Here is a 13,276-nt window from a genome sequence, read left to right on the forward strand (position 1 = left end):
CTGATTTGCGTTTCTCTCTCAAAGCAACACTGAATAAAACCCCTGTTTTCGCCAGTTTTTTTCGACTTGAATAACATTTCACGTCAAACGGATACATTACACTCACTTTTTTAACTGGGACAATAAGTTAAACCATGCAGGGACCATTCTCAATTAACAAGTACGGTACAAGTAGGTCGCCTAACCTTTATTTAAAAAGAAAATGTAAATGTTTGTACGTCTCGAAATGTCCCCGGTGAGACTGACAAAAAAGTTACTGTCCAGTCGAGTCGAGGGAGCGATCGCATGTTGGTAGTTTCATGTATGTGTCCAGTGGCGTAAATAGTGATAAAATGGTGACGACAAAGAGTAAAAAGTCATGGGACAATAAATTGACCAATGGGAACAATAGGGACGAAAGTGTGGCTTTGTCCCATCACACTAAACTAAAATCCCGGCTACACCTGCATGTGTCCCTACCCAGTGTAGTCCCCATCTCAAACAAACTCTTTTTGTGATTACATGTACTCTCTACACATTTCAATTGACAATGTGTAGGTATACTCTGGCCGAATACTGCTATCTTCTGAAGATAGCACCGTTGCCAAGATATGCAAGGCAATATATGTTTTATTACAATCCCCCCTGCACCCTGCACGACCTTCAAACGAGGAAGATAGTCTCCTTTTTTAGAGCTCAAAATGTCAACGGCTAAATATAAGATCTGCTAAAATGGGAAAAGAAGCTTTGACACAGTGCGTTAGTTGTGAAGAGCGCGAATTGTATTGCAGAACTGAGTCTAGCTATCTACTGAAGAAAGCACTTGCAATCCACGGTAAAACAGTGTGGTGTTAACGCGCTTCGACGAAACTACTGATGTTCAATGGCTAATCATTATCAATCAATTATTTATCAATTACGCTCTAAATATGTCTAGCATTTTTACACGTTTACCATGTTTACAAAGTGCAAGAATGTGTTTAGAAAGATGCAGAGACTCGTCAAGTTTTGAGATATTTTCTCTAAATATCAAGAACTATTTTAAGAACCACTAAACCAATACTAGGCTTGTTTGTACTCATTTTAATGCATTTTTCATGCTGATTCCAAATATGGTCATGAACATTTACAATTCTGAAATGTTTGATTTTTTTTTGATTCTTTGATTTTTTGATTTTTTTTTAAAACTTGTCGTCTGCAGTCAACACCAGCGTGGAGAGATTAATGGGGAAGAGTCTCAAACTTTGCTTCACAAGAACGTGTCTTTTTTACATTTTACACAGAGTTTTCAACAGTTTTCTCATTTGGGATTACTTTTATTTCGTCCCATATCCATGGTACTTCTTCAAGAAAGTGAGGTAGAGTGGTCAAACCTAGTCATGTGACCCATGTCATATCATATTTTCATGCAGTCAAAACACACCATTCTATGTTTTTGTATTGCTGGAGACATGTCTGACTTGATTTTTACATGCACCACTTTGAAGTCGTTACTGGTGTTAATAACATAGTCACTCTTAACAACAAAACTCAACTATCCACGACTGACCATACTTAAACCCGCAGTCCAACGTCAACAAAAAATCAGATCGTTTTCTTTAAAAACGAAAATTTTACACCGATTTACAAAAGGAACGATGATTGAATAAGTTTTGCTTGGTTAAAAGAAAAAAGGAAATCTGTTTTGTCGGGAAAAAATGGATCACGGCTTCGCGTGCCAGCGAGTAGACTTAACACACTGGGGAGTTGCTATTCTTACCATCGAGCAACATATGGGACTGTGCTTTAAACTCGCCAAACCGTCAAAAGATTTCATATACGCAAATCATCTTTTTCATTTTATTTACATAAAAATCGTATATTTGATTTCATTTATTGTGATGTGTGCACAGTTTGTTCGATTTACGCCAAACAAATCATATAATAGTTCAAAATCTTTTGTATGTAAGTCTTATCGCAGCTATCAACGTTTATGGTAGGTTTATTTTAGAAAGTTAAGCATATTTTGAGGTTTATTTTTGACTAAACCAGACTGTCGCAAAATGTAGGTGTGGTTCAAATCTCAACTTTGCGATTTATCTTCCATTTAACCGCGCGCATGCGTACAAGCAGCAACAAGTTACATCGCATACGTGCATCATTACACCAGTTTGATAAAACTCGACTCGGAAAACCACCGGTCTTTGTTGAGCAGTGGTGGCTCCCAGCTGTTAAAGACTAAAAATTTCTCACCCGTGTGTGTTAGAGTTTAGCCGATATATTTAATATCAATGCTATTTGGTAATGACACTGATTATGGTGATGATTTTTTAAGCCGGGATAAAACCTGTGTCCGTTTCACTATGCTCACTAATTGAGTTTGGTAGTTCATGGTTGTTGGTTGCAGCGAGCTGGAAGCGCACGGTGGTAGCTACCAAGTTAACTTCTGGTGGGATTCCTGGCTAAGCTTCCTGGTCCCGGTGGCTTCAGCAAAGATAGCACCCGCAACTTTAAGTAACAGCAACTGCCCACTGGTGGGTTCGCAAATATAATCATGCTTCAACCACCCATGGTATTACATCATCAGCAGCTTCAGCAACTTCATCAGCAGCTTCCTTCATCTTCTTTCATTGACTCTCGCTCATCTTTACATCATCATCAGCAGCAACATCTTTCACCACCTTCGACTCGTCCACAAGCCAGGTCAGTAAGCCCATCATCGCAGACCACCGGTAGGGCTGGGAGAGGGTCATCATCATCTGAGATCGAGACTGGTGTTTGGACTTCTACTGATATACCTGCCGGTGTAACATTTGGTCCATATGAAGGCGAATTTACTTTGGGAAATGGAATGAGAGATCACAGGGCCACGCCATATATGTTAGAGGTAAGACGAAATTTTATTGCATTTTTGTTGTTGCTTTTTTGATCTATTTTGTTTTAATTTTTAATGATATTTATTAAAATAACTATAGACTTCTGTTCCACGGCTACGATAAAACTGGTATGGCCATACAGGGGATAAACATTTTAAAATAGAGAGTCAAACATCAACATCAATCTTTATTTCTAGGTAAAATTTAACTAACTTAAGGTTAAGATTTGTTCATTTTATAGATTGTTCAATAATTCATTCCAAAACCTTTAACCAGAAATTTCTGGTTAATTGTTTAATTGCTTAATGATTAAGATGTTGATATATAGAACCATGCAGCGTTGGTTAATGTTGACGGTTTTATTAACCATCTATACCCAGGATTGAACCCGGAACCTTCGGGTTAGGAGTTTTGTAATCAGTTTTAAATATGTTTAAAATTTGAATACCAAATCAAATTCCCAGAATTCACATGTTTAATTCTGAAACACAAGTACATCGAATTCCTAAACATGTTAAGCATTTAATCATGTTTACAAATTGATTACAAAAAAGTGTTTATAAAAGTCTATACACTGTTTCTTTCTTTCTTTCTTTCTTTCATTCATTCATTCATTCTTTCTTTCTTTCTTTCTTTCTTTCTTTCTTTCTTTCTTTCTTTCTTTCTTTCTTTCTTTCTTTCTTTCTTTCTTTCTTTCTTTTTTTCTTTCTTTCTTTCTTTCTTTCTTTCTTTCTTTCTTTCTTTCTTTCTTTCTTTCTTTCTTTCTTTCTTTCTTTCTTTCTTTCTTTCTTTCTTTCTTTTTCTTTCTTCCATTCCTCCATTCTTCAATCTGTAATAATAGTGCGCCAGAAGTAGTCAATTCTTCATGCTTTCGTTTGCTATCTTCTGAAGATAACATAAAAACACAATGAAATGGGGTCGTTATTTTTTACTTAAAGCAACATAACGAACGTAATGTAACATATCATAACATGACGTTACGTCAAGTATATGACAATCTTGTCAAATACTTGTTGACAAATATTTGTTCTCTAAACTCAGTTCTCTAAATTCTCTAAACTCAGTTTTGGCATTGTATAATTTCAATTAAAAAAACCAAATCCCATTCAGCACTGGTCCATGTTTCTAGAGCATCATACTCGTACCCCGAAGATTCAGGGTTCCTGGGTGTAGATGGTTAATAAAACCTTCGCCTTCATGTTGCATCAACATTAACCAACGCTGGTGCATCAGTCTTAATTATTAAGCAAACAATTAACCAGAAATTATTGGTCAAAGATTTTTCAAAAACTTGACGTCAAGTTACAAGAATTTGTCAAGAATCTTGTCAAGAAGTAATAGTAAAAAATAACGTACAGTAACACGTTTAAGGGATCTAAAATGAGCGTTTATTGCGTTTCGACAGTATTTTTTGTGGGACATGAGAGCACCTCAGACCTATCGAATTGCATTATGAATACGAAGCATGTCTTTCTGATATCAAATAATTTTCATTTTTTGAAAATCACAATATAATACAAATTTTATGACAAATTATAAAAATTTGATATTTTTCAAATTTTTGATATAAACAGTCCTCGAAGTAAATTATATAAATCTAATGATATATTCTTAAAGTGTATGTAGCAGGGAGGAAAAGCCGACAGTCAATTGAAAATTTTGACCTTTCATATTGAAGATATAGATTTTTTCCCAAAAAGACCCAATTTTTTTTGGTATTTTTGGAAAAAAAAATCCATATCTTCAATACGAAAGGTCAAAATTTTCAATTGATCGTCGGCATTTCATCCCACCTACATACACGTTGAGTATAAATCATCAGATTTATAAAGTTTACTTTGAGTACTGTTAAATATCAAAAATATCAATTTTTAATGATTTGCCATAAAATGTGTATTAAATTGCGAATTTCAATTATTTGATATCAGAAGGACATTCTTCGTATTCAGAATGCAATTCGATATGTCTGATGTGCTCTGATGTCCCAAAATAAATACTGTCCAAACGTTCATACCCCATCCCTTAAGTGTTAAAATATTAAAATAAAGTATATCCTTTTGTATGTAGGTCTTTTGTGATATCCTCTGCATGAATATTGAAGCATAATAGTGCGCCCACTGTATTTAAGGCGGATTTCATGTTTTACTTGCTATCTACTGAAGATAGCAAGAAACACGGGTCTGAAACTTAACTATGTTGTCTTCAATTTATCGTTTAAATCTCAATCTTAAACATTTTAGCATTTTAGTACAAAATAAGAAGCTCTACTTATTGACATGTAGGTGTTTTTCTTCTATAAAATCGGTGTCAAAACGACGACTGTTGCACTTTCAATGAAAGTGAGAGATGATTTAGTTTGTTGTCGCAAAAGCCTCAAAAAGTGAGCACAGATATCTGAAGTGACACCAACACGCGGCCTTGTAAAGCGTAACAAATTAATGACTCAATTATAGCTACGTTTACCGGGCAGTCAATCCCAAATATCCTCAAAACATTTTACCCATATTTAATATAACATTGAACCAATACTAGGCATGTTTGTACGCATTTGAACACATTTTTATGTTGATTTTAAACTTATAATTAAACCGCTTATATTTGTAAAAAAACAATGCAAATTTCAATATTTTTGTTGATTTTATACTAATACGTAGAGTGTTATATTTTTACTGTTACAAGTTAAGAATGGATGAAACCAGTGAAGCGTTGACCCCTTGGGCGTAATTAAACGGCCCTTTTCTGCGGACGCAAACAATAAATCTTTGCCGCTTCTATTAATCACCGTCCAGTTGGGCTATTCTATTTGAAATCATTACACCCCAAAGAAAGGCACGACCTTAATCTTTCACACAGGGAGTGTGAATTTCAAATGGGGTTACCTGAATAGGTGAAGCCATTTGAAATCTACACTTCCTTTGTGGGAGATTAAGGTCATGTCTTCCGTAGGGGGAGTATGAGTTTCAATTTGAAAAGCCCAAATTTGCCATAATCGGTAAATCAACAGGTTTTAACGCAATTACGACGTTTTAGTTGCTGCGGTTTTAACTGTCTTTTGAACCTCACGAAATGAATGTGTGATTAATTTGAAAATATTGGGCTTATTTACATAAAGTAATAACCAACGCAAAGATATATTTAGTGGTATTAAACTGTGAAACTTTATAGTTTATTAATATTACTATTTTAAAGGCTCTGCTTGATTAGTTTGTTTTTAAATTAGGTAGCATATATTTTCTTGCTTTCGTGTTGATTTTAAAAGTGCTAGAGTTATATAAAGTTAATGCCGGTATTTTTACAATAATAATCTTTAAAATGTAATTAATGTTCAAAAAAGAAAAAATCGAAAAGAGTTGAAATATTCCAATTGAATTTGAAGTTGTATAACGTATAGGAGAACAACATTCTTAAAAAAATCATAAATGTTTGAAAAAAAATTGTTGGAATGAGCAGTATCACCTTATTACTGCTATACATACCGTTCAATTTGATTATTAAAGTTAATCATGTTATAAGCTTCAGGGCGCATTGACGAAACATCAATGACACTTTGGTTTATCAATTTTCAGATATTTGTTATCGTTCATTTTTGAAATCATAGTGGTTTTGATAAAATATTAACAATATAAATAAAATCTTTTCCACTAGTTTGCATATGTTATAACTTAGACTTTTGTTTAATTAGCCCCTTATAGCCTAAGTCCATCCGTTAAACACGATTGTTTATAATAATGCATCTATTGATTGATATACTCAGATTTCATAATCATATTGATATTTTTCCCGCTCATTGTGTCCCCAAACTCAATATAAAAGGTTATAGCCTTTTATAAAAAATAAAAAGATCCAACTTTATCCCAAGAACTGTTAATATTACAATAATACTAGTAATTTCTGTATTCATTTATGTTAACTTAATGCAACGCAAAGTGAAATTTACAAATCTAAAAGAAATAAAATAAATAATATCCAAATTTGGAATCTGGACAAAACGCGGCACTCGTGAAATGGTTAAACGATGGGAACCCGTCAGATGTGTCGGCTGGTGTTTCACGCATTAACGCGGAGCTTTAAATACGATAGAATACAGATTAAATGAATCTTTTCATGCCGGTTGAAAAAAGAGATGTTATTGCCAAAATTAATTATCTATTTTTGACAGTAGTTTGTGTGTTTTTTTTCCCGTTCGCACATTGATTGTGGTACAGTTTATTATTGAATTTTATTCTTTTTATGCAGGCGAGACCTATTAAATAGTATTGATGGTGGATCATTATGCACACACGACAATTAACATTAGAATATAAACGATGGTCTATAATTATATAAAATCACATTTTTACGCTCCATTAAGCATGTTAATATGTCCAGTTTATATTTTTATAACGGCCTCTTGGTATCTAAAACATACATAGATTTAAGTTACATTTATTTGCTTTTTTTATTGGCATTATAATAGGAATACTTTAAAAAACTCATCCAAATGTATAGTAATCTTACGTTTTTGCTATCTACTACAGATAGCAATCGAGTACATGCAAGCAATACCAATCTGAAGTTATTTTTATAATAAATAGAAATAAGTAGATAAATTCAGTAGATAAATATAACAGCATAGAAGTGTAGATAAATAAGTAGATACATTAGTATAGATAAATGATTAGATAAATAAGTACATACATAATTAGATAGATTAGTTGATAAATAATTAGATAAATAAGTGCATAAATAAGTAGATAAATAAGTAGATAAATATGTCGATAAATAAATAAATAAATAAATAAATAAATAAATAAATAAATAAATAAATAAATAAATAAATAAATAAATAAATAAATAAATATATAAAGAAATACTTTATAACAATTTAACGATCATCAATTTCACACTAATATACATGCATAAAAACAAAGTTGCACCATACTTGTTGTTGTCCCACACTATAATACTTGTTGCACACATTTATTTAAAAAATGGTTTTAACAAAGCAATACAAACATTATTTAAAATATTAAAACGTATAAATGACAGGGCGAACACAAAGCCTTAACCGCAATCAATTTAGAATCACATGTCATTCAAACATGTTGCCCTCTCGCACTTAGGCTATCTACTGAAGATAGCATTCAATCATGTCATACAATTGTACAATTAATACAATTGTGATATATCGCCACAATTACTATCATTGTTACAAAAATTGCATATACAAACATAACGGTATGCTGCAGTAATTATATCTAATATATTTCCTCGAGGCCTTAACATAAAGCGAACAAAAATTGTTTCAACAATTGCACAACAACAATAATAAGCGGCTACAATAATTTCAACAATTGCAACTTTCAATTCTTTTATTCTCAGTTAATTTTCTTCAATTGTGCAACACTAAGCTAACCGTGGGAGAGAATTCAAAGTGCCCTCTTGGCTGTGAACTGGTGGTGTAGGAACAACATCCTTGGCGATTATTTTTAATACATAACACGCGCCTACGATTATGTTCAATCGTCCCCGAATTCAATTGATTTTGAAACTTTTTCAAGTAAAATCACACGGCTTGTCTTAACATTCCCTGAACCAATACTAGGCAAGTTTGTACTCATTTGGATGCATTTTTCATGCAGTTTTCAAATATGGGGGTTAAAATTTCAAAAATTAAAAAAAATTGTAGGTGTAAAATTTTGTTAGGTTATTTTGGCGCGCTTTTAGGGTTAATTTTTCTAAGGCCACAGCGCACAGAGGCCAAATGTAACATGAAATGGAAACTAGGTAATAAATCTCGTTGCAAATACAGAAATCTATTCTTTTTGTTGAAAAAACACATACTGTGTTTCACGCGCTGTTAAAAACCATGTTTGTTTAGGAAATCAAGGCGTAGTTAAACATGACCTCACAACACACGTGGCTCAACACTTTACAACTAAAAGGATTTTTCTTAAATTTTCTGCTTACAAACACTCCAAAGCTTCACTATTTTGCAATTCGTGTAAAATGGTGTGTAACTCAACTACCGGTATAACTTGACCAATCCCAACCTATGTGTGATCACTTGAAAGCGTTTATGTTTTTTTGAATCTGACCACAAAAACTAAAATTATTAAGAACCAAAAATTTTAAAAAAAATCTGAATTTAAATATAGGCTACATCGTCTGCTTTTTGTACAGACTAAGTCTTGCTAGCTAGGCCACTTACGCATGGAGAGGGTTAAATAGTTAAGCTTAACTCTCTTCACGCGGGTGTCGACTGCATGACGACATGTTTCAAAAACATTTTAAAAATTCAAAAAATTCAGAAATGTAAATTTTCATGACCTTATTTGGAATAAGCATGAAAAATGCATTAAAATGAGTACAAACACGCCTAGTATTGCTTCAGTGATTCTTTAGATAGCTCTTGATATTTTGAGAAAATATCTAAAAACTTGGACTTTTTATGTTGAAGCGCATGGCTAGCACGGAGAGCATTAAAAAACTTTTTCCTGATAAAATGTTATTCAAAGACATTTGTTAGATGGATTAGATGACAAGAAAATTGGTAGAAAAATATGTTGGATTTGTGCGTTTGTGTATTTTATTGGGTTTATAGAACACGTGGCACACTCGAACTAGACCATCAATAAAACCGATTTCTGCGCGACCTAAATGTATGTCACAATATGAGAACAGAAAGAATAATTCAAGTTTGAATCTGTTTTAATCCCTTTTATGAAGGCATTTCTTGGGAAAATGCAACTTTCTTGTAAGATACTTAAGTGAGCCAAATGTTTGTTCGTTTTTGACATGTTTGAGAAAAGAAATTATTCAAATGCGTCGATGTTTTTTTAATCGCTTTTATGAAGTCATGACATTTCATGGGAAAATAAACTTTCTTAAACAAAAATATATTAATGAAAAATATTCGAATCCTACATGGAGAAAAATCATGGGAAAATGCAACATCGAACGATTAGCTGAGTGTTATTTCAACACATGCATCACTCTTAGAAAAAAAAGGTGCCAATTAGAACCTTTTTTGTCTTGTATATGGGTTGGAACCCTCTTGAACCCTCAAAAAAGGTTCCAGGAAATCCAGGAATCATTTCGGGAACCTTTTAGGTCCTATAGCGTGCACAGAGAACCTATAAAGGTTCAACAGAGTGCCTTAAGAAAATGTAGTGGTTCCAAGCGAAGAACCCTTTTAGTGCCCCCTTTTTTTGAGAGTGATGGATAAGCTATCTTCAGTAGACAGCAGTCTTCGATTAGTCCTCTTTATGATTATGAGGCGTTCACAGTAATGTGTACAAACATCTCAAAAAGTAAAACTGAATTTCCCAAATTTGGCTAAGTATTAAAAATTAACATTTATTGACAGTTAGGTCCATCTATAAAGGATTATGATTGAGCTACTACTATGTAGTTTTATTTTGCAAACATGATAATATTTTGAAAAAAAAACCAAAAAAAAAACCCAAAAAAAACACAAAACATAAACAAAATATTTTACGCTACTTTAAGTATTTTTCTGGAATCTGGAGTCGTTACAAGGGCATTTAGAATAAGGTAAAACAGAGTGGAATTAAACTCATGTAATCAGATACATTTTTGCCCAATTTAATCCACAAATCAGCATCAATTGATATAAAAATAGCATGAAATTAATACGTTATTGATGTTAGGTTGTTTTTGTTTGGTTTTTTCCTTCTCATTTTTCAGGATCTACTTGCATAAAATTAATTCAGTATATATGTTCCACAACAAATCGGACCCGTTTGTCTGTCTGTTTGTATTGTTCCAGTCTTTATTTATTATTATTATTACTTTGTTATATTAAAAATAAGCTATTTGATAAATTTTGTTAGCTCGCTTTGCCTTGTATGCAGATTATCACTTTTGCATTTCATTGTTCTTGCTCTGCAGAACTATACACCATTTACCATGTTAATTTATCGTTCCATTAAATATGTAGATTTAATTTACAAAATATTGCATTAAATATATAGTTACCTGCTATGTTAGTTATAACTTAGCTCATTATATAGACTCGTTGCAAGTGCACGTGCAATCATGTGCTTATGCTTTCACCCGGGCTAATTTTTACATTTTTGTTATTATTGTACCGTAATACTTATGCCATGCCTGAACTGTTTTATATTATAATGGGATTTTACAACCTTTTACACCTACTGTGTAGGTTTGGTTGTTATTTTCATCATCACTACTCATTGATTTATAATTGAAAGCACAGCTCTTGTGATAATTAGTTTATACCTAACCCACAAGGCATATATCTTGCTATTGTATTTATTATTATTCTAAAAATTTAAAGTCTAAAGTTTATCATAATTATTTAATACTAACTTCTGTAAAGGGTGCCACAACAACACGCTCTGCGTTCAGTGGCATCCTCATCATTTCACCATATTATACGATGTTTGTAAATGCTTTTTTATATTGTATTTATTTAATGGATGAATTTGATGAAATAAAACTGAACTGAACTGAACTAGGTTATAAAAAGAAAATAATCAAAATCCACAGATGCTACCCTACTTATAAATTCATTTTAACGATATTTCAATAACTCGAAACCGTCCACCCGCTTATAAACTCGGAAATCTAACTAATTTCATTAAAAGTTTGTAATCAGAATACTTATTAATTTTTGGTTCACTTTCGTTTATGCCATTTGTGGTAATGTATCAATATCACTCGCTGAATGACCAACACCGCTCAGACACGGGTCACTTATTATGTCCAGGCGTGTCATAGGAGGTCCAGGGTTGGCCGGATAAATATTTTTGTTAGCATTGATCATTTATTCAACTTTTGTTTTTCTATTATACCATTAAGGGATGAGTCTATAGGAATAACGACCAAACAAAGAAATTCTTGTTTAAGCCGTAATATTGTAGTCTTTCAACCCTTTCACAACTTCAGCTGTGTAACTTACAAAAATTCCCGCTAAAAAGTGGTTCTTTTAATTTTAGAAAATACATTAATAATCGCATTGGACTTTTCGTACTGATCGTACTATAGTGACCACCAGCCTATAATGTTCTAATCACACTATAGACTGGGATTACATGTGACGTCATTGCCAGGCAATTGGTCTCTATTGTTCCTTGTCCGGAAATATGCCCACGCAGTCAGGGACCGTGCTTTTAAAACTCCCGCCAGATCACAATAAGGCCATTGAACTGCGTAGTAGCCATACGTACTCATTGAAGTATAACGGTAGCACGTTCCCTTACCGACTCATTATTAATGTGTGGAAAGGGGTCAGGGACGGCATTCTGATCATTCTAATCCTTTCTTTTGACGTCAATAGATAAAAGAAAGGCCTTGAACACAGGTGCCGAGTTGTAAATAATATTTAATCATCAAAGCTGATGGCATAAGAAATTTCGAGGAGGCAGCGCTTATTATTTCTTGTAAACACAATCTAATGTGGTACTCACTACATGTAGAAGGCCAAGGTCTGCAAATTAGTGCATGAAGCTAGTAAAGATATAGCTTTATGTTCAGTTTAATCAATTAAAATACTATGGCTGGATATCAAAAAAAAATCGCGAGGCATTAAGTATTAATTTTTATATTATTATGACAAAATCCAGTCCCTTCTCAATTGAATAGGCTCCGAGATTAGACTTTCCTTTCCAAAAATAAATTATATGGCCTAGAGGACATGATATAGGCCTAATCTAAACCCATATTCGGTATCCAGAAACCTTCACAGTCTGAGCGGCGCTTGCACTCGCATCGCATTAAACTAGACAAAGTTCGCTAAACTGAGGCCTGCTTCAATTGCCAACCTTTATCGAGGGGCGAGTTTGAGGTTTCATAGTCATCTATTACCTATACCATTTTTCACCCCGATGTGGCAGTGATGTCAACGCGTTGTGAACAGCTGTTTCGCTCGCGCATCTATGCGGTGTCTTTAAGCGCGTGCGTATGTACACCAGCGCCATCGAACTCCAGCGAGTGATGCTGCGCCTAATAAAATTCGTTTCATATCTCTTTCCCGCCATGAGTGTCGCAAAATACATCATCTCCCCGGGGAAGTACAGAGTTATGTTCATTGCATTCTGGAAAACGGACATTTCGGCTGGTGCCTTCATCATAAAAAAGGAATCCCCGATCATCACGATAATGGCGCGCGATCACGAACACCCGGCAAGCGGCAGAGCGTTTCAACCAATGACAAGTCTTGATTGTGTCCGTTTGTCTGCAATGCGCGTGCGCCACGCCGCTCATTGCAACCGGCATGGTAGTATGAAACCAGCACAGAGGAGTAAGATATCTTACTCCTCTGTGGAAACTAGCCTGAGTCCCTCGGCCCCGATCTCGAAACAATCAACATGGCGGAATAAAATGGCCGTTTCTCGATTCGGGGCCTGAGAACGAACCGTGCAAAAAAGTGGGGCGATTAATTCTTTTGTATTGTATTGTTTTCACGACGAAAACAC

General features: G+C 33.9%; 1 protein-coding gene across 1 annotated transcript in view; it reads left to right on the plus strand.

Annotated features, from left to right (window-relative positions):
• The first annotated feature begins 2,309 nt into the window (after window positions 1–2,309).
• LOC140141180 (PR domain zinc finger protein 13-like) overlaps window positions 2,310–13,276 on the plus strand; it is a 49,472-nt gene continuing 38,505 nt past the window's right edge. Inside the window, exon 1 of the mRNA XM_072162973.1 lies at window positions 2,310–2,845. Within this exon, the coding sequence (XP_072019074.1) occupies window positions 2,513–2,845 (333 nt within the window). The 5' untranslated portion in view covers window positions 2,310–2,512. The remainder of the gene's footprint in view (window positions 2,846–13,276) is intronic.

This window comes from Amphiura filiformis, chromosome 19 (genome assembly GCF_039555335.1).
Source record: "Amphiura filiformis chromosome 19, Afil_fr2py, whole genome shotgun sequence".
In the NCBI taxonomy this organism is placed as follows: Eukaryota; Metazoa; Echinodermata; class Ophiuroidea; order Amphilepidida; family Amphiuridae; genus Amphiura; species Amphiura filiformis.